The sequence below is a fragment of the Colletotrichum spaethianum genome (assembly GCF_022836535.1).
Source record: "Colletotrichum spaethianum MAFF 239500 DNA, contig38, whole genome shotgun sequence".
Taxonomy (NCBI): domain Eukaryota; kingdom Fungi; phylum Ascomycota; class Sordariomycetes; order Glomerellales; family Glomerellaceae; genus Colletotrichum; species Colletotrichum spaethianum.
In genome coordinates, this window is record NW_026054808.1 from 171247 (window position 1) to 192247 (window position 21001).

Below are 21001 nucleotides of genomic sequence, written 5' to 3' on the forward strand. Positions count from 1 at the left end.
CAGCCTTTAGTGCTCGTGGTCCCTGTCGAGGTTCTCCATATGCCGTAGGCTCGAATCCGTAATTCAGGTAGAATGGGGAGTTCAGTGTGCTTTCTCCTATAGCACTGTTATAGGCGAATTGGGCCATTGGAAGCAATGGTACCCAATTGTCTTGGTCGTAGTTGACATAACATCGTAGATACTGTTCCAGTATCTGGTTGATTCGTTCGGTTTGTCCATCGGTTTGTGGGTGAAAAGCGGTCGATAGCTTGTGATCAGCTCCTAGTTGCGAAATCAGGGATTTCCAAAACTTGGATGTGAACAGTTTGTCTCTATCGGATACGATTTCCTTGGGCAATCCGTGGTTGCTGACGATGTATTTCAAAAACGCGTACGCTAGGTCTTCTGCCGTGCTTGACTCTAAGTACGGGATGAAGTATGCGTATTTCGTGAGTCGGTCGACAATGACCAATATGCTGTCATAGTAGGTTTTCGTGAGTGGTTCTTTTGACTTGGGGAGTTTGACGATAAAGTCCAAAGAGATTGAGTGCCACGCTTCTGGTGGCGCTGGTAGTGGTTGCAATTGTCCGTATGGTTTGTGTGGACTATTTTTGCTTTTCTTGCACATGTCGCAATCCTTGATTGCTGAAGCCACTTCTGCTCGAGTGACTCGTGCGTCGTAATGTTGTCGAATTCGTTTAAATGTTTTGGTAACTCCTTGGTGTCCGTGGGCCCTAGCACTATGAATCTCCATGATCTGTTCAGGTGTCATCCTGCCAGTCGTGCTGGTATTGACACGGGTACCGATCATAATGAGTTTCTGTGCTGGGACAAGGTCACCGTTCTTGTCCTCCTTGAGGATGACTTGGGTTTCTTCTGGTACCGGGGTTTCGTGGTCCGGTCTTCGGCTTAGGGCATCAGCTCTTCCGTTCTCAGATCCTTTGACGTAGATGATTCTGAAGTTGAATTCTGACAGGAATTCAGACCATCTGATCTGTCGTTTGTTGAGGACTTTAGAGGTGGTGAAGTGAGTGAGGTTCTTATGGTCGGTGTAGACCTTGACTTCATGTTTGGTCCCGGATAACTGAGGTTTCCATTCTTGGAAAGCTTCGATAATTGCCATGAGTTCCTTGTCGTGGATTTGGTAATTGAGCTCGGCTCCGCTAAGTTTTCGAGAGAAGAAAGCGCAAGGGTGTAGCTTTCCTTCATCGTCGCGTTGGCCGAGTTGTCCACCGATGGCGTAGTCTGAAGCGTCGGTTTCCAGTTCGAAGGGTTTTCTTGGGTCTGGGATTATCAGAACTGGTTCGGAACAAACTTGTTGCTTGACTTCTTCGAAGGCTTTTTCTTGTTCTTCGGTCCATTCGAAGGGTACGTCCTTTCTGGTGAGCTTGATGAGGGGGTTGATTTTGGCGGAATATCCTTTGAGGAATCGTCGGTAAAAGTTGACGAATCCCAAAAAGGATTGGATGTCCTTGACATTTTGAGGTCGGGGCCAGTCCTTGACGGCCGCGATTTTTCCATTTTCCATCCGGATCTTTCCTGGTGTGATGGTGAATCCTAAGAAGTCGACTCGTTGACTGTGGAATACGCTCTTTTCGGGTTCGACTAGTAGTTTGGCTTCTTGTAGTCGTTGGAGTACGGTGTGAACGTGCTTCTCGTGTTCCTCGGGGGTACGAGAGTAGATGAGTATATCGTCTAGGTAGACGACAACGAACACATCTATAAATTCTCTCAGGACGTGGTTGATCATTGTCTGGAAGGTGGCGGGTGCATTGGTGAGTCCGAAAGGCATGACTAGATACTCGAAGTTGCCTTTCCTGGTGCGGAAGCAAGTCTTCCACTCCTCGCCTTCCTTCATCCTGATCAGGTTGTAGGCTCCTTTGAGGTTGATGGCTGTGAACCATTTGGCGTGGTACAGCTGGTCTCGTAATTCTGAGATAAGAGGTAGCGGGTAGCAGTTCTTGATTGTAATATCGTTGAGTTGTCGGTAATCCACGCAGAGTCGTAGTTTGCCATTTTTCTTTGGTACAAACAATATTGGGTATCCTGCAGGGGATGTCGATGGTCGGATGTAACCTTTGCGTAGGTTTTCTTCGAGGTATTTGTCAAGTGCCTCGCGTTCCGTTTCATTCAGTCCGTAGATTTTGTGAAACTTCGGGTGTGCTCCTTCTTTGAGCGGGATCTCGTGATCGTACGAGCTATGTTCAGGCAAGCCGGTTTCCAATTCTTCAGCAAAGAGTTTGGTGTACTTGCGGTATTGTTCTGGGATCGGAGAGAGGCGTTCTTCCTCTCGTTGATCGTTGATGAATTGTTCGAATTGTTCGTCCTTCGTGGGCTCGATTCTTTTGACGTATGCGACGTATCTGTGTCGCTTTGATTCACTCGGGGGTTGCGGCTTGCAACGCTGCCTCGCAGTCGAATCTCTCCATTGGAGTTGGCCTGTTCTCCAATCTATGCTCGGGTTGTGTTGTCGTAACCATGGGATTCCAAGGATGACATCCATGTCTCCTATTTGTGCTATGTCGAAGATCAGATGTTCTTGACGGTCATGGGTAACCATAGAGAGTTGCGCGGTTTCTCTGTCAATGGTGCCTCCACCGTACTCAACTGTTTCTCCTTCCACGTTTTGCAGGGTGTATGGTTCCTCCTTGAATCTCCATGTGATTCCTCGTTGATTCACCAGTCGTGGTGACATCAGGTTTGCTTGTGCTCCACTGTCAATTACGACCTGAGTGGGCTGTCCTTCGATGTAGACGCTCAGAACCAGGTGTGAGGCGTCTGTCGTCGTGGCGAGGTATAGGGACTTCCTCAGTGTCGCCTTCTGCTGTCCCTGTGCAGTTGGCGTCCCTAGTTTTTTGAGTAGTGTCGGTGGGCTTGCTTCCCCTTCATGTCCACCGGTTTTATCTCGGGGGGGGTTTGTTCCCTAATCTGGGTTCTCCAGGTTTTGGCTTTGCCTACGTAATGCATCATACATTCGTCGTGCATGCATTTGGACCAGTGTTTGATCAGTCCGTTGTAGCACAGAACCGGGTGTTCCGGACTGGGTTGCATGTGTAACCAGCTCGCTTTGAATTCCTTGACTATCCATGTGCCGAGTTGGTGGTGGAGGTAGATCATGGGAATCGGCTGCTGCTTCCTTCGTCGAGGGAAGAAGTCGTTAAGTTCCTTGTCCTGGAGGTGGAACTGGCATTCGTCGTAGATGCAATCGGCCCAGAATACTTCGGTGTGGCGTGCGTGTTTTTGGTCGAGGTACTCGTGGTCTCCGAATATAGGTTCCTCTAGGACGGATACTACTGGTTTCCCGTCGATTCCGGTATCGTCTGTTCCATAGAACCAGACTTCTTGATCGTCCTCATTCTTTTCGTACTGTGGTCGGTACTCAGGGTAGTCCTTTTTGGTGGGCCAAGCCCTTTTGACCATCGGGTCGTCGCTGAAGTCGACATTCGCTTGCGCAGCTATTGGTTCGTCCGGGTCGTAATGAGTTGGGCTTTGGTTGGCCTCGTAGAGCTGTGCTTCCCTTTCACGGAAGACTTCTCGTCCAGGGTCCGATTCGTCAGAGGATTCTTCTTCTTCTGAGAATGGTGTGAATGTAATCGTCCTGGTTTTCTTCTCAATATCCTTGTAGGATGTCGATTGCGTAGAGGTTTGGCTTGATCTTCTGAGATCCATGAGTTGCTTGGCAGCCTTTCTTTCGAGCTTGCTCGAGGGTTCGAACTCATCAAGCGATTCCTCATGTTCTTCTTCAGAGCTTGTTTTCTCGCCAAGTACTTCAATCGACTCCTGGGGTGTGGGTTCCCTGAACCCGAGTTTTGGAGGAGAAAATCTGGGTCGTCGTGGTTGCTTCCGTCCCACGGCTACTATCTTAGTGGGCTTCCCAGGTTTGATGCTCCTTTCCTCCTTGAGAGCGTTCTCGAAGTCCTCCTCGAGTGCCCATTGTTTCTGGAAGTTCCCTTGGGCTTGTATGCGTAGTTGGAGTCGTTCCTCGATGACTTTCAGGGTGTCGGGCATACAGGGGTTGTCTTCCTTGCTTTGTGCAGCTTCCTTGGCTCGGATGAGCTTGGTGATTAGCTGTTGGTTTCGTTGCTCCAGTTGCTGAACCGTGGTTTGTTCTGGGTGGCCTCCTTTCTGGGTTCGTCGGGAGATTGCCACAGTTCTGGGTTTGGGCTGTTGTGGGTACCATCCGGCTTGCTCTTTCAGTTCTTGATGAACTAAACAGTTGTCGTCGAAGCAGGTGGTCCAGTTCCTTTGTTCGTGGGGAACTTCCCTTCTTGCTACGTTGGCTTTCCTAGTGCCTTCAGGTACGGGTCGGTTCTGGAGTCGCTTAGGTTGTTTGCAGTCTCTAGCTATGTGGCCGGGCTTCTCGCAGTTGTAGCATTTGAAGTCCTTCGGATCCCGGTGGTTCTGGTGAGGCTTCCTGGTTGCAGCACCAACGTCCATGGGTCCGCTGTGTTGCCCATAGGAGGTGCTCGGCTTACTGTGTTGTTGGTTGTTCTGCCAGTACGAGTTGGGTTGCGAGTTCCTAGGTCCCTGCGGCACATACTTTTTGCTGGTATTCGGCTGAGGGCGGCGTGCTTCTCCTTTTTCCTTTCGCCGTTCGTACAGCCTGGTATCGATTCTGACTGCGATTTCCACGTATTGTAGGAAGTCGTTGGGTCGGTCGAGCTTGGATAGCTCGTCTTTTACTTCTTCCTTAAGTCCTTGGTAGAACATGAAGATCTTGGTGTCGTCGGTGTAATCAAGTCGTGCGCAGATTCTTCGGAACTCTGCAGCGTAGTTGGTGGCTGACTTGGTTTGTTTGAGATTTGCCAAGTCTCGCTCGGCTTGTCGTTTCTCGTCTGGGTCCTGGAATAAGGATTTCAAGGCGTACTCGAATCCTGCGAAGCTCCCAAAGATTTGCTGGGTCTCTAGGTTGCAGTGCTCCAGCGTCTCACTGTCCAGGTAGTCTTCTAGGTAGGGTTCGAACCAAGAGAGGACTCGTCCTCTGAAGAAGGTGCCTGCATGGATGATTCTCTCCGTTTCCGTACGGAAGTTGCCAGAGTGAAACGTCTGGTAGGTCCTGACCTGTATCAAGAATCCTTTAAGCGTTCCAGGGGTCCCGTCGTAGGTGGTGGGGGAGTTGAGCTTGAGTTTTTCCCGCCCATCCACTGGGGTCGAGATGATGTTGGCAGCAGCTCGGAGAGTGCGAACTTCTTCCCTGAGATTGTTGGTTTGCTGGACCTCAGCCCGAAGTTGGTCAAGGAGTGCCGCGTTGTTGTTGAACATCTGTTGCATGTCCGCGATGTCCTTGTGGGCCTTCTTGAGTTGCTTGGCCATTTCAGCATTGTCGTCCTCGTCGCTAGAGGATTCGGCGCCCTTCATTTCCTGGTCCAAGCTCATGGGTTTAGGGGGTGCGACCGCCTTTCCCTTGGATCCGCTAGATGAAGTCGGGGTGGCTTTGGAGGACATCGTTACTGTTTTGGTGAGTATCAAGGTCAACTTACTAAACAGGAGCAATCAAAGTGTTACGGTCAGATATCCGACAGTGGTGTTTTCTGCTAATAGGCAGCTGAGGTCGATACTCGGTAACAGTAAGGTAAGTCTTGTTGGTAATCTTGCTGGTCTGTTGGTGTCTGGTGATCAGTCAGGCACGTCTAGGCGTAGATAGCTTTATAGCTTCACAACAGAAGGATAATCTAAGAGTCACTTATGAGAGAGTGAATCACGAAGTTGATTGCTGAAGAGCTATGGAGAGTCTTTGAGCCCCAGGCTCAAGTCCTGTCTATATACTGATGTCTCCCTATCGTGATGCTGTTGATGGTGATCAACTAGAGTGGGTCCGGGGTGAGCTGCTCACTTGGTGATCGCTCCCAGTGATCACCTTATCTCTTGATCACTTTCTTATCATCACGTGATCTGTCCATAGTTCTTCCGTTCCGACCCTTGCCCGTAAGCGCCGTGATCATGCATACATGAGCCCGAATGTCCCCTGGTCCCTCGTGGGTTCGTTCCAGGTGGTTACGTTAACCAACGCTTTCCTGGGTCGTAACATCAGGTCTCCCCTCCAAAGGTCTAGCCCCTTAGACCTATATAGGTAAGTGGGTTCCCGCCGCGGGCTGTCCCTGGGTTTATCTCATTCTCATCTTTCTTCCACCATGTCGTTGGTGACTAATGCGGCAGAGTCAGACACTCTTAAATCTGGCAAGGCTTCTTCCACCAAGCGCCGTCTCGCGGATTCCTTGAGGATTCGTGAACACGGAATTGAAATCGAAATGCCGTGTAGTTGGTGTCGTTCCAAGGGGATCCGTTGCAAGATGCTTGCGGGTTTCCAGAAGTGTCAAGAGTGTACTCGCCGGGGTCGCTCTTGTGATGGGGATGATAATGCGGTTTGCGAATGTGAGTGTTTTTCGTGGTTCCGAGGTGTGTGGCTTTCTAATGATCGTAGTGGATCGTTTGCTGAATGAAGCCGATCGTCTGGATAAGGCTGAAGAGCAGGAGGAAGAGTTGCTTCGTCAGAAGGCGGAGTTACTGCGAAAGCAAGCAGAACTGTTCCGTCTTGCGCAGGCGGAGATGGATGCGTCTCTTGCCCGGCTCGATCGTTTACGTAAAGAGAAACGGATGATTTTCAAGAGGGGTCGTGAGGCCGCTGCTGAGTGGCCTGCGGATTCGCCCGTCGATCCGGTGGTTGAGGCGGTTCACGAGGTACAGGCTAGTGGTGGTTTTGGTGCAATTGACCTGTCCTTCCTTGAGTCTTTTGATCCTAGCGATCCGTCCTGGCAGTCCTTCGGTGAGCTGCCTGTTGAGGGTTTCGTGGCTGAGGGTTCTGGGACTCGCGATAGTCCTGAAGGAGTTGCTGGGAGTGTTGGAGGTTCTTGACTGGCTCCCATGAATTGTCCTCGTGTCCGTATCCTTTCCATTTAATAAGATATTGTGTTTCTCCGTTTTCCTCTCGCTCGTCAATGATTCGTTCGACTTCGTACTCCGGTTCGTTTGGTTCCACGATGATGCAGTCGTTGGTGTTTGATCCTCGCGGTGCTGGTTCAAGCAGTGCGATATGAAAAACTGGATGTATCTTCATTGTGTCTGGTAAGTCGAGTTTGAAGTTGACGTCTGAGATTTTCTGAATGATTTTGAAAGGTCCAAGTTTTTTGTAGTCCAATTTGTCACTTGGTCTTTTCGTTTTGATGTTGCGTCGCAGAAGATACGCGCTATCTTCCTCTTCAAAGGTTGGTCCCTCAACCCTTGATGTGTTGGCGTATTTCTTCATTCGTGCCCTGACAAATTCGAGATCTTTGGTGGCATTCTCTTGGATTTCTCGTAATTTGTTGTAATCTGCCACAGCCTTTAGTGCTCGTGGTCCCTGTCGAGGTTCTCCATATGCCGTAGGCTCGAATCCGTAATTCAGGTAGAATGGGGAGTTCAGTGTGCTTTCTCCTATAGCACTGTTATAGGCGAATTGGGCCATTGGAAGCAATGGTACCCAATTGTCTTGGTCGTAGTTGACATAACATCGTAGATACTGTTCCAGTATCTGGTTGATTCGTTCGGTTTGTCCATCGGTTTGTGGGTGAAAAGCGGTCGATAGCTTGTGATCAGCTCCTAGTTGCGAAATCAGGGATTTCCAAAACTTGGATGTGAACAGTTTGTCTCTATCGGATACGATTTCCTTGGGCAATCCGTGGTTGCTGACGATGTATTTCAAAAACGCGTACGCTAGGTCTTCTGCCGTGCTTGACTCTAAGTACGGGATGAAGTATGCGTATTTCGTGAGTCGGTCGACAATGACCAATATGCTGTCATAGTAGGTTTTCGTGAGTGGTTCTTTTGACTTGGGGAGTTTGACGATAAAGTCCAAAGAGATTGAGTGCCACGCTTCTGGTGGCGCTGGTAGTGGTTGCAATTGTCCGTATGGTTTGTGTGGACTATTTTTGCTTTTCTTGCACATGTCGCAATCCTTGATTGCTGAAGCCACTTCTGCTCGAGTGACTCGTGCGTCGTAATGTTGTCGAATTCGTTTAAATGTTTTGGTAACTCCTTGGTGTCCGTGGGCCCTAGCACTATGAATCTCCATGATCTGTTCAGGTGTCATCCTGCCAGTCGTGCTGGTATTGACACGGGTACCGATCATAATGAGTTTCTGTGCTGGGACAAGGTCACCGTTCTTGTCCTCCTTGAGGATGACTTGGGTTTCTTCTGGTACCGGGGTTTCGTGGTCCGGTCTTCGGCTTAGGGCATCAGCTCTTCCGTTCTCAGATCCTTTGACGTAGATGATTCTGAAGTTGAATTCTGACAGGAATTCAGACCATCTGATCTGTCGTTTGTTGAGGACTTTAGAGGTGGTGAAGTGAGTGAGGTTCTTATGGTCGGTGTAGACCTTGACTTCATGTTTGGTCCCGGATAACTGAGGTTTCCATTCTTGGAAAGCTTCGATAATTGCCATGAGTTCCTTGTCGTGGATTTGGTAATTGAGCTCGGCTCCGCTAAGTTTTCGAGAGAAGAAAGCGCAAGGGTGTAGCTTTCCTTCATCGTCGCGTTGGCCGAGTTGTCCACCGATGGCGTAGTCTGAAGCGTCGGTTTCCAGTTCGAAGGGTTTTCTTGGGTCTGGGATTATCAGAACTGGTTCGGAACAAACTTGTTGCTTGACTTCTTCGAAGGCTTTTTCTTGTTCTTCGGTCCATTCGAAGGGTACGTCCTTTCTGGTGAGCTTGATGAGGGGGTTGATTTTGGCGGAATATCCTTTGAGGAATCGTCGGTAAAAGTTGACGAATCCCAAAAAGGATTGGATGTCCTTGACATTTTGAGGTCGGGGCCAGTCCTTGACGGCCGCGATTTTTCCATTTTCCATCCGGATCTTTCCTGGTGTGATGGTGAATCCTAAGAAGTCGACTCGTTGACTGTGGAATACGCTCTTTTCGGGTTCGACTAGTAGTTTGGCTTCTTGTAGTCGTTGGAGTACGGTGTGAACGTGCTTCTCGTGTTCCTCGGGGGTACGAGAGTAGATGAGTATATCGTCTAGGTAGACGACAACGAACACATCTATAAATTCTCTCAGGACGTGGTTGATCATTGTCTGGAAGGTGGCGGGTGCATTGGTGAGTCCGAAAGGCATGACTAGATACTCGAAGTTGCCTTTCCTGGTGCGGAAGCAAGTCTTCCACTCCTCGCCTTCCTTCATCCTGATCAGGTTGTAGGCTCCTTTGAGGTTGATGGCTGTGAACCATTTGGCGTGGTACAGCTGGTCTCGTAATTCTGAGATAAGAGGTAGCGGGTAGCAGTTCTTGATTGTAATATCGTTGAGTTGTCGGTAATCCACGCAGAGTCGTAGTTTGCCATTTTTCTTTGGTACAAACAATATTGGGTATCCTGCAGGGGATGTCGATGGTCGGATGTAACCTTTGCGTAGGTTTTCTTCGAGGTATTTGTCAAGTGCCTCGCGTTCCGTTTCATTCAGTCCGTAGATTTTGTGAAACTTCGGGTGTGCTCCTTCTTTGAGCGGGATCTCGTGATCGTACGAGCTATGTTCAGGCAAGCCGGTTTCCAATTCTTCAGCAAAGAGTTTGGTGTACTTGCGGTATTGTTCTGGGATCGGAGAGAGGCGTTCTTCCTCTCGTTGATCGTTGATGAATTGTTCGAATTGTTCGTCCTTCGTGGGCTCGATTCTTTTGACGTATGCGACGTATCTGTGTCGCTTTGATTCACTCGGGGGTTGCGGCTTGCAACGCTGCCTCGCAGTCGAATCTCTCCATTGGAGTTGGCCTGTTCTCCAATCTATGCTCGGGTTGTGTTGTCGTAACCATGGGATTCCAAGGATGACATCCATGTCTCCTATTTGTGCTATGTCGAAGATCAGATGTTCTTGACGGTCATGGGTAACCATAGAGAGTTGCGCGGTTTCTCTGTCAATGGTGCCTCCACCGTACTCAACTGTTTCTCCTTCCACGTTTTGCAGGGTGTATGGTTCCTCCTTGAATCTCCATGTGATTCCTCGTTGATTCACCAGTCGTGGTGACATCAGGTTTGCTTGTGCTCCACTGTCAATTACGACCTGAGTGGGCTGTCCTTCGATGTAGACGCTCAGAACCAGGTGTGAGGCGTCTGTCGTCGTGGCGAGGTATAGGGACTTCCTCAGTGTCGCCTTCTGCTGTCCCTGTGCAGTTGGCGTCCCTAGTTTTTTGAGTAGTGTCGGTGGGCTTGCTTCCCCTTCATGTCCACCGGTTTTATCTCGGGGGGGGTTTGTTCCCTAATCTGGGTTCTCCAGGTTTTGGCTTTGCCTACGTAATGCATCATACATTCGTCGTGCATGCATTTGGACCAGTGTTTGATCAGTCCGTTGTAGCACAGAACCGGGTGTTCCGGACTGGGTTGCATGTGTAACCAGCTCGCTTTGAATTCCTTGACTATCCATGTGCCGAGTTGGTGGTGGAGGTAGATCATGGGAATCGGCTGCTGCTTCCTTCGTCGAGGGAAGAAGTCGTTAAGTTCCTTGTCCTGGAGGTGGAACTGGCATTCGTCGTAGATGCAATCGGCCCAGAATACTTCGGTGTGGCGTGCGTGTTTTTGGTCGAGGTACTCGTGGTCTCCGAATATAGGTTCCTCTAGGACGGATACTACTGGTTTCCCGTCGATTCCGGTATCGTCTGTTCCATAGAACCAGACTTCTTGATCGTCCTCATTCTTTTCGTACTGTGGTCGGTACTCAGGGTAGTCCTTTTTGGTGGGCCAAGCCCTTTTGACCATCGGGTCGTCGCTGAAGTCGACATTCGCTTGCGCAGCTATTGGTTCGTCCGGGTCGTAATGAGTTGGGCTTTGGTTGGCCTCGTAGAGCTGTGCTTCCCTTTCACGGAAGACTTCTCGTCCAGGGTCCGATTCGTCAGAGGATTCTTCTTCTTCTGAGAATGGTGTGAATGTAATCGTCCTGGTTTTCTTCTCAATATCCTTGTAGGATGTCGATTGCGTAGAGGTTTGGCTTGATCTTCTGAGATCCATGAGTTGCTTGGCAGCCTTTCTTTCGAGCTTGCTCGAGGGTTCGAACTCATCAAGCGATTCCTCATGTTCTTCTTCAGAGCTTGTTTTCTCGCCAAGTACTTCAATCGACTCCTGGGGTGTGGGTTCCCTGAACCCGAGTTTTGGAGGAGAAAATCTGGGTCGTCGTGGTTGCTTCCGTCCCACGGCTACTATCTTAGTGGGCTTCCCAGGTTTGATGCTCCTTTCCTCCTTGAGAGCGTTCTCGAAGTCCTCCTCGAGTGCCCATTGTTTCTGGAAGTTCCCTTGGGCTTGTATGCGTAGTTGGAGTCGTTCCTCGATGACTTTCAGGGTGTCGGGCATACAGGGGTTGTCTTCCTTGCTTTGTGCAGCTTCCTTGGCTCGGATGAGCTTGGTGATTAGCTGTTGGTTTCGTTGCTCCAGTTGCTGAACCGTGGTTTGTTCTGGGTGGCCTCCTTTCTGGGTTCGTCGGGAGATTGCCACAGTTCTGGGTTTGGGCTGTTGTGGGTACCATCCGGCTTGCTCTTTCAGTTCTTGATGAACTAAACAGTTGTCGTCGAAGCAGGTGGTCCAGTTCCTTTGTTCGTGGGGAACTTCCCTTCTTGCTACGTTGGCTTTCCTAGTGCCTTCAGGTACGGGTCGGTTCTGGAGTCGCTTAGGTTGTTTGCAGTCTCTAGCTATGTGGCCGGGCTTCTCGCAGTTGTAGCATTTGAAGTCCTTCGGATCCCGGTGGTTCTGGTGAGGCTTCCTGGTTGCAGCACCAACGTCCATGGGTCCGCTGTGTTGCCCATAGGAGGTGCTCGGCTTACTGTGTTGTTGGTTGTTCTGCCAGTACGAGTTGGGTTGCGAGTTCCTAGGTCCCTGCGGCACATACTTTTTGCTGGTATTCGGCTGAGGGCGGCGTGCTTCTCCTTTTTCCTTTCGCCGTTCGTACAGCCTGGTATCGATTCTGACTGCGATTTCCACGTATTGTAGGAAGTCGTTGGGTCGGTCGAGCTTGGATAGCTCGTCTTTTACTTCTTCCTTAAGTCCTTGGTAGAACATGAAGATCTTGGTGTCGTCGGTGTAATCAAGTCGTGCGCAGATTCTTCGGAACTCTGCAGCGTAGTTGGTGGCTGACTTGGTTTGTTTGAGATTTGCCAAGTCTCGCTCGGCTTGTCGTTTCTCGTCTGGGTCCTGGAATAAGGATTTCAAGGCGTACTCGAATCCTGCGAAGCTCCCAAAGATTTGCTGGGTCTCTAGGTTGCAGTGCTCCAGCGTCTCACTGTCCAGGTAGTCTTCTAGGTAGGGTTCGAACCAAGAGAGGACTCGTCCTCTGAAGAAGGTGCCTGCATGGATGATTCTCTCCGTTTCCGTACGGAAGTTGCCAGAGTGAAACGTCTGGTAGGTCCTGACCTGTATCAAGAATCCTTTAAGCGTTCCAGGGGTCCCGTCGTAGGTGGTGGGGAGTTGAGCTTGAGTTTTTCCCGCCCATCCACTGGGGTCGAGATGATGTTGGCAGCAGCTCGGAGAGTGCGAACTTCTTCCCTGAGATTGTTGGTTTGCTGGACCTCAGCCCGAAGTTGGTCAAGGAGTGCCGCGTTGTTGTTGAACATCTGTTGCATGTCCGCGATGTCCTTGTGGGCCTTCTTGAGTTGCTTGGCCATTTCAGCATTGTCGTCCTCGTCGCTAGAGGATTCGGCGCCCTTCATTTCCTGGTCCAAGCTCATGGGTTTAGGGGGTGCGACCGCCTTTCCCTTGGATCCGCTAGATGAAGTCGGGGTGGCTTTGGAGGACATCGTTACTGTTTGGTGAGTATCAAGGTCAACTTACTAAACAGGAGCAATCAAAGTGTTACGGTCAGATATCCGACAGTGGTGTTTTCTGCTAATAGGCAGCTGAGGTCGATACTCGGTAACAGTAAGGTAAGTCTTGTTGGTAATCTTGCTGGTCTGTTGGTGTCTGGTGATCAGTCAGGCACGTCTAGGCGTAGATAGCTTTATAGCTTCACAACAGAAGGATAATCTAAGAGTCACTTATGAGAGAGTGAATCACGAAGTTGATTGCTGAAGAGCTATGGAGAGTCTTTGAGCCCCAGGCTCAAGTCCTGTCTATATACTGATGTCTCCCTATCGTGATGCTGTTGATGGTGATCAACTAGAGTGGGTCCGGGGTGAGCTGCTCACTTGGTGATCGCTCCCAGTGATCACCTTATCTCTTGATCACTTTCTTATCATCACGTGATCTGTCCATAGTTCTTCCGTTCCGACCCTTGCCCGTAAGCGCCGTGATCATGCATACATGAGCCCGAATGTCCCTGGTCCCTCGTGGGTTCGTTCCAGGTGGTTACGTTAACCAACGCTTTCCTGGGTCGTAACATCAGGTCTCCCTCCAAAGGTCTAGCCCCTTAGACCTATATAGGTAAGTGGGTTCCCGCCGCGGGCTGTCCCTGGGTTTATCTCATTCTCATCTTTCTTCCACCATGTCGTTGGTGACTAATGCGGCAGAGTCAGACACTCTTAAATCTGGCAAGGCTTCTTCCACCAAGCGCCGTCTCGCGGATTCCTTGAGGATTCGTGAACACGGAATTGAAATCGAAATGCCGTGTAGTTGGTGTCGTTCCAAGGGGATCCGTTGCAAGATGCTTGCGGGTTTCCAGAAGTGTCAAGAGTGTACTCGCCGGGGTCGCTCTTGTGATGGGGATGATAATGCGGTTTGCGAATGTGAGTGTTTTTCGTGGTTCCGAGGTGTGTGGCTTTCTAATGATCGTAGTGGATCGTTTGCTGAATGAAGCCGATCGTCTGGATAAGGCTGAAGAGCAGGAGGAAGAGTTGCTTCGTCAGAAGGCGGAGTTACTGCGAAAGCAAGCAGAACTGTTCCGTCTTGCGCAGGCGGAGATGGATGCGTCTCTTGCCCGGCTCGATCGTTTACGTAAAGAGAAACGGATGATTTTCAAGAGGGGTCGTGAGGCCGCTGCTGAGTGGCCTGCGGATTCGCCCGTCGATCCGGTGGTTGAGGCGGTTCACGAGGTACAGGCTAGTGGTGGTTTTGGTGCAATTGACCTGTCCTTCCTTGAGTCTTTTGATCCTAGCGATCCGTCCTGGCAGTCCTTCGGTGAGCTGCCTGTTGAGGGTTTCGTGGCTGAGGGTTCTGGGACTCGCGATAGTCCTGAAGGAGTTGCTGGGAGTGTTGGAGGTTCTTGACTGGCTCCCATGAATTGTCCTCGTGTCCGTATCCTTTCCATTTAATAAGATATTGTGTTTCTCCGTTTTCCTCTCGCTCGTCAATGATTCGTTCGACTTCGTACTCCGGTTCGTTTGGTTCCACGATGATGCAGTCGTTGGTGTTTGATCCTCGCGGTGCTGGTTCAAGCAGTGCGATATGAAAAACTGGATGTATCTTCATTGTGTCTGGTAAGTCGAGTTTGAAGTTGACGTCTGAGATTTTCTGAATGATTTTGAAAGGTCCAAGTTTTTTGTAGTCCAATTTGTCACTTGGTCTTTTCGTTTTGATGTTGCGTCGCAGAAGATACGCGCTATCTTCCTCTTCAAAGGTTGGTCCCTCAACCCTTGATGTGTTGGCGTATTTCTTCATTCGTGCCCTGACAAATTCGAGATCTTTGGTGGCATTCTCTTGGATTTCTCGTAATTTGTTGTAATCTGCCACAGCCTTTAGTGCTCGTGGTCCCTGTCGAGGTTCTCCATATGCCGTAGGCTCGAATCCGTAATTCAGGTAGAATGGGGAGTTCAGTGTGCTTTCTCCTATAGCACTGTTATAGGCGAATTGGGCCATTGGAAGCAATGGTACCCAATTGTCTTGGTCGTAGTTGACATAACATCGTAGATACTGTTCCAGTATCTGGTTGATTCGTTCGGTTTGTCCATCGGTTTGTGGGTGAAAAGCGGTCGATAGCTTGTGATCAGCTCCTAGTTGCGAAATCAGGGATTTCCAAAACTTGGATGTGAACAGTTTGTCTCTATCGGATACGATTTCCTTGGGCAATCCGTGGTTGCTGACGATGTATTTCAAAAACGCGTACGCTAGGTCTTCTGCCGTGCTTGACTCTAAGTACGGGATGAAGTATGCGTATTTCGTGAGTCGGTCGACAATGACCAATATGCTGTCATAGTAGGTTTTCGTGAGTGGTTCTTTTGACTTGGGGAGTTTGACGATAAAGTCCAAAGAGATTGAGTGCCACGCTTCTGGTGGCGCTGGTAGTGGTTGCAATTGTCCGTATGGTTTGTGTGGACTATTTTTGCTTTTCTTGCACATGTCGCAATCCTTGATTGCTGAAGCCACTTCTGCTCGAGTGACTCGTGCGTCGTAATGTTGTCGAATTCGTTTAAATGTTTTGGTAACTCCTTGGTGTCCGTGGGCCCTAGCACTATGAATCTCCATGATCTGTTCAGGTGTCATCCTGCCAGTCGTGCTGGTATTGACACGGGTACCGATCATAATGAGTTTCTGTGCTGGGACAAGGTCACCGTTCTTGTCCTCCTTGAGGATGACTTGGGTTTCTTCTGGTACCGGGGTTTCGTGGTCCGGTCTTCGGCTTAGGGCATCAGCTCTTCCGTTCTCAGATCCTTTGACGTAGATGATTCTGAAGTTGAATTCTGACAGGAATTCAGACCATCTGATCTGTCGTTTGTTGAGGACTTTAGAGGTGGTGAAGTGAGTGAGGTTCTTATGGTCGGTGTAGACCTTGACTTCATGTTTGGTCCCGGATAACTGAGGTTTCCATTCTTGGAAAGCTTCGATAATTGCCATGAGTTCCTTGTCGTGGATTTGGTAATTGAGCTCGGCTCCGCTAAGTTTTCGAGAGAAGAAAGCGCAAGGGTGTAGCTTTCCTTCATCGTCGCGTTGGCCGAGTTGTCCACCGATGGCGTAGTCTGAAGCGTCGGTTTCCAGTTCGAAGGGTTTTCTTGGGTCTGGGATTATCAGAACTGGTTCGGAACAAACTTGTTGCTTGACTTCTTCGAAGGCTTTTTCTTGTTCTTCGGTCCATTCGAAGGGTACGTCCTTTCTGGTGAGCTTGATGAGGGGGTTGATTTTGGCGGAATATCCTTTGAGGAATCGTCGGTAAAAGTTGACGAATCCCAAAAAGGATTGGATGTCCTTGACATTTTGAGGTCGGGGCCAGTCCTTGACGGCCGCGATTTTTCCATTTTCCATCCGGATCTTTCCTGGTGTGATGGTGAATCCTAAGAAGTCGACTCGTTGACTGTGGAATACGCTCTTTTCGGGTTCGACTAGTAGTTTGGCTTCTTGTAGTCGTTGGAGTACGGTGTGAACGTGCTTCTCGTGTTCCTCGGGGGTACGAGAGTAGATGAGTATATCGTCTAGGTAGACGACAACGAACACATCTATAAATTCTCTCAGGACGTGGTTGATCATTGTCTGGAAGGTGGCGGGTGCATTGGTGAGTCCGAAAGGCATGACTAGATACTCGAAGTTGCCTTTCCTGGTGCGGAAGCAAGTCTTCCACTCCTCGCCTTCCTTCATCCTGATCAGGTTGTAGGCTCCTTTGAGGTTGATGGCTGTGAACCATTTGGCGTGGTACAGCTGGTCTCGTAATTCTGAGATAAGAGGTAGCGGGTAGCAGTTCTTGATTGTAATATCGTTGAGTTGTCGGTAATCCACGCAGAGTCGTAGTTTGCCATTTTTCTTTGGTACAAACAATATTGGGTATCCTGCAGGGATGTCGATGGTCGGATGTAACCTTTGCGTAGGTTTTCTTCGAGGTATTTGTCAAGTGCCTCGCGTTCCGTTTCATTCAGTCCGTAGATTTTGTGAAACTTCGGGTGTGCTCCTTCTTTGAGCGGGATCTCGTGATCGTACGAGCTATGTTCAGGCAAGCCGGTTTCCAATTCTTCAGCAAAGAGTTTGGTGTACTTGCGGTATTGTTCTGGGATCGGAGAGAGGCGTTCTTCCTCTCGTTGATCGTTGATGAATTGTTCGAATTGTTCGTCCTTCGTGGGCTCGATTCTTTTGACGTATGCGACGTATCTGTGTCGCTTTGATTCACTCGGGGGTTGCGGCTTGCAACGCTGCCTCGCAGTCGAATCTCTCCATTGGAGTTGGCCTGTTCTCCAATCTATGCTCGGGTTGTGTTGTCGTAACCATGGGATTCCAAGGATGACATCCATGTCTCCTATTTGTGCTATGTCGAAGATCAGATGTTCTTGACGGTCATGGGTAACCATAGAGAGTTGCGCGGTTTCTCTGTCAATGGTGCCTCCACCGTACTCAACTGTTTCTCCTTCCACGTTTTGCAGGGTGTATGGTTCCTCCTTGAATCTCCATGTGATTCCTCGTTGATTCACCAGTCGTGGTGACATCAGGTTTGCTTGTGCTCCACTGTCAATTACGACCTGAGTGGGCTGTCCTTCGATGTAGACGCTCAGAACCAGGTGTGAGGCGTCTGTCGTCGTGGCGAGGTATAGGGACTTCCTCAGTGTCGCCTTCTGCTGTCCCTGTGCAGTTGGCGTCCCTAGTTTTTTGAGTAGTGTCGGTGGGCTTGCTTCCCCTTCATGTCCACCGGTTTTATCTCGGGGGGGTTTGTTCCCTAATCTGGGTTCTCCAGGTTTTGGCTTTGCCTACGTAATGCATCATACATTCGTCGTGCATGCATTTGGACCAGTGTTTGATCAGTCCGTTGTAGCACAGAACCGGGTGTTCCGGACTGGGTTGCATGTGTAACCAGCTCGCTTTGAATTCCTTGACTATCCATGTGCCGAGTTGGTGGTGGAGGTAGATCATGGGAATCGGCTGCTGCTTCCTTCGTCGAGGGAAGAAGTCGTTAAGTTCCTTGTCCTGGAGGTGGAACTGGCATTCGTCGTAGATGCAATCGGCCCAGAATACTTCGGTGTGGCGTGCGTGTTTTTGGTCGAGGTACTCGTGGTCTCCGAATATAGGTTCCTCTAGGACGGATACTACTGGTTTCCCGTCGATTCCGGTATCGTCTGTTCCATAGAACCAGACTTCTTGATCGTCCTCATTCTTTTCGTACTGTGGTCGGTACTCAGGGTAGTCCTTTTTGGTGGGCCAAGCCCTTTTGACCATCGGGTCGTCGCTGAAGTCGACATTCGCTTGCGCAGCTATTGGTTCGTCCGGGTCGTAATGAGTTGGGCTTTGGTTGGCCTCGTAGAGCTGTGCTTCCCTTTCACGGAAGACTTCTCGTCCAGGGTCCGATTCGTCAGAGGATTCTTCTTCTTCTGAGAATGGTGTGAATGTAATCGTCCTGGTTTTCTTCTCAATATCCTTGTAGGATGTCGATTGCGTAGAGGTTTGGCTTGATCTTCTGAGATCCATGAGTTGCTTGGCAGCCTTTCTTTCGAGCTTGCTCGAGGGTTCGAACTCATCAAGCGATTCCTCATGTTCTTCTTCAGAGCTTGTTTTCTCGCCAAGTACTTCAATCGACTCCTGGGGTGTGGGTTCCCTGAACCCGAGTTTTGGAGGAGAAAATCTGGGTCGTCGTGGTTGCTTCCGTCCCACGGCTACTATCTTAGTGGGCTTCCCAGGTTTGATGCTCCTTTCCTCCTTGAGAGCGTTCTCGAAGTCCTCCTCGAGTGCCCATTGTTTCTGGAAGTTCCCTTGGGCTTGTATGCGTAGTTGGAGTCGTTCCTCGATGACTTTCAGGGTGTCGGGCATACAGGGGTTGTCTTCCTTGCTTTGTGCAGCTTCCTTGGCTCGGATGAGCTTGGTGATTAGCTGTTGGTTTCGTTGCTCCAGTTGCTGAACCGTGGTTTGTTCTGGGTGGCCTCCTTTCTGGGTTCGTCGGGAGATTGCCACAGTTCTGGGTTTGGGCTGTTGTGGGTACCATCCGGCTTGCTCTTTCAGTTCTTGATGAACTAAACAGTTGTCGTCGAAGCAGGTGGTCCAGTTCCTTTGTTCGTGGGGAACTTCCCTTCTTGCTACGTTGGCTTTCCTAGTGCCTTCAGGTACGGGTCGGTTCTGGAGTCGCTTAGGTTGTTTGCAGTCTCTAGCTATGTGGCCGGGCTTCTCGCAGTTGTAGCATTTGAAGTCCTTCGGATCCCGGTGGTTCTGGTGAGGCTTCCTGGTTGCAGCACCAACGTCCATGGGTCCGCTGTGTTGCCCATAGGAGGTGCTCGGCTTACTGTGTTGTTGGTTGTTCTGCCAGTACGAGTTGGGTTGCGAGTTCCTAGGTCCCTGCGGCACATACTTTTTGCTGGTATTCGGCTGAGGGCGGCGTGCTTCTCCTTTTTCCTTTCGCCGTTCGTACAGCCTGGTATCGATTCTGACTGCGATTTCCACGTATTGTAGGAAGTCGTTGGGTCGGTCGAGCTTGGATAGCTCGTCTTTTACTTCTTCCTTAAGTCCTTGGTAGAACATGAAGATCTTGGTGTCGTCGGTGTAATCAAGTCGTGCGCAGATTCTTCGGAACTCTGCAGCGTAGTTGGTGGCTGACTTGGTTTGTTTGAGATTTGCCAAGTCTCGCTCGGCTTGTCGTTTCTCGTCTGGGTCCTGGAATAAGGATTTCAAGGCGTACTCGAATCCTGCGAAGCTCCCAAAGATTTGCTGGGTCTCTAGGTTGCAGTGCTCCAGCGTCTCACTGTCCAGGTAGTCTTCTAGGTAGGGTTCGAACCAAGAGAGGACTCGTCCTCTGAAGAAGGTGCCTGCATGGATGATTCTCTCCGTTTCCGTACGGAAGTTGCCAGAGTGAAACGTCTGGTAGGTCCTGACCTGTATCAAGAATCCTTTAAGCGTTCCAGGGGTCCCGTCGTAGGTGGTGGGGAGTTGAGCTTGAGTTTTTCCCGCCCATCCACTGGGGTCGAGATGATGTTGGCAGCAGCTCGGAGAGTGCGAACTTCTTCCCTGAGATTGTTGGTTTGCTGGACCTCAGCCCGAAGTTGGTCAAGGAGTGCCGCGTTGTTGTTGAACATCTGTTGCATGTCCGCGATGTCCTTGTGGGCCTTCTTGAGTTGCTTGGCCATTTCAGCATTGTCGTCCTCGTCGCTAGAGGATTCGGCGCCCTTCATTTCCTGGTCCAAGCTCATGGGTTTAGGGGGTGCGACCGCCTTTCCCTTGGATCCGCTAGATGAAGTCGGGGTGGCTTTGGAGGACATCGTTACTGTTTGGTGAGTATCAAGGTCAACTTACTAAACAGGAGCAATCAAAGTGTTACGGTCAGATATCCGACAGTGGTGTTTTCTGCTAATAGGCAGCTGAGGTCGATACTCGGTAACAGTAAGGTAAGTCTTGTTGGTAATCTTGCTGGTCTGTTGGTGTCTGGTGATCAGTCAGGCACGTCTAGGCGTAGATAGCTTTATAGCTTCACAACAGAAGGATAATCTAAGAGTCACTTATGAGAGAGTGAATCACGAAGTTGATTGCTGAAGAGCTATGGAGAGTCTTTGAGCCCCAGGCTCAAGTCCTGTCTATATACTGATGTCTCCCTATCGTGATGCTGTTGATGGTGATCAACTAGAGTGGGTCCGGGGTGAGCTGCTCACTTGGTGATCGCTCCCAGTGATCACCTTATCTCTTGATCACTTTCTTATCATCACGTGATCTGTCCATAGTTCTTCCGTTCCGACCCTTGCCCGTAAGCGCCGTGATCATGCATACATGAGCCCGAATGTCCCCTGGTCCCTCGTGGGTTCGTTCCAGGTGGTTACGTTAACCAACGCTTTCCTGGGTCGTAACACTACCCTCCAGCCATTTATATAAGTCAATCAAGCAGCATTATACAAAATCAATTAAAACTACTCATTATCCTCTTCTTTAGAGGTCTCTTATACTACTTAACATGTTTATACGTTATATCTAGTCTTTCTGCAATTACTATATCGCTAACTACGCAATTTACTTTTCTCTATATAAGCCTCCTCTTAACGTATATTTTTGCCTTTAGCATTAATAACCCCCTTCTTTACCTAGATTACCTTTACTTTAGCTATATTAAAAGACCCTTTAAGACATAATTAGGTTTTTTTAGCTTTTTAACGTTTACTTAGTATCTTATTTGCTATATAAAGCTTATAGTACTTAGCTTTAATAAAAGCTAGTTTATATATTAACTTACTAATACCTTTAGCTTATAAGTTAATTACTTTATATAAAT

At 49.5% G+C, this 21001-nt stretch overlaps 3 protein-coding genes across 3 annotated transcripts; all 3 read right to left on the reverse strand.

The window, feature by feature from the left end:
* Positions 1-2826: 2826 nt before the first annotated feature.
* On the reverse strand, positions 2827-3987 carry ColSpa_10703 (uncharacterized protein; the record flags this gene model as incomplete). Its single annotated transcript, XM_049276915.1, has 1 exon — positions 2827-3987. The coding sequence occupies one exon, from the start codon at positions 3985-3987 to the stop codon at positions 2827-2829; it is 1161 nt and encodes a 386-aa protein (XP_049132872.1).
* A 6132-nt stretch (positions 3988-10119) lies between these two features.
* On the reverse strand, positions 10120-11280 carry ColSpa_10704 (uncharacterized protein; the record flags this gene model as incomplete). Its single annotated transcript, XM_049276916.1, has 1 exon — positions 10120-11280. The coding sequence occupies one exon, from the start codon at positions 11278-11280 to the stop codon at positions 10120-10122; it is 1161 nt and encodes a 386-aa protein (XP_049132873.1).
* A 6180-nt stretch (positions 11281-17460) lies between these two features.
* On the reverse strand, positions 17461-18567 carry ColSpa_10705 (uncharacterized protein; the record flags this gene model as incomplete). The annotated part of the gene is made up of 1 exon (XM_049276917.1): positions 17461-18567. The coding sequence occupies one exon, from the start codon at positions 18565-18567 to the stop codon at positions 17461-17463; it is 1107 nt and encodes a 368-aa protein (XP_049132874.1).
* Between the last annotated feature and the right edge of the window lie 2434 nt (positions 18568-21001).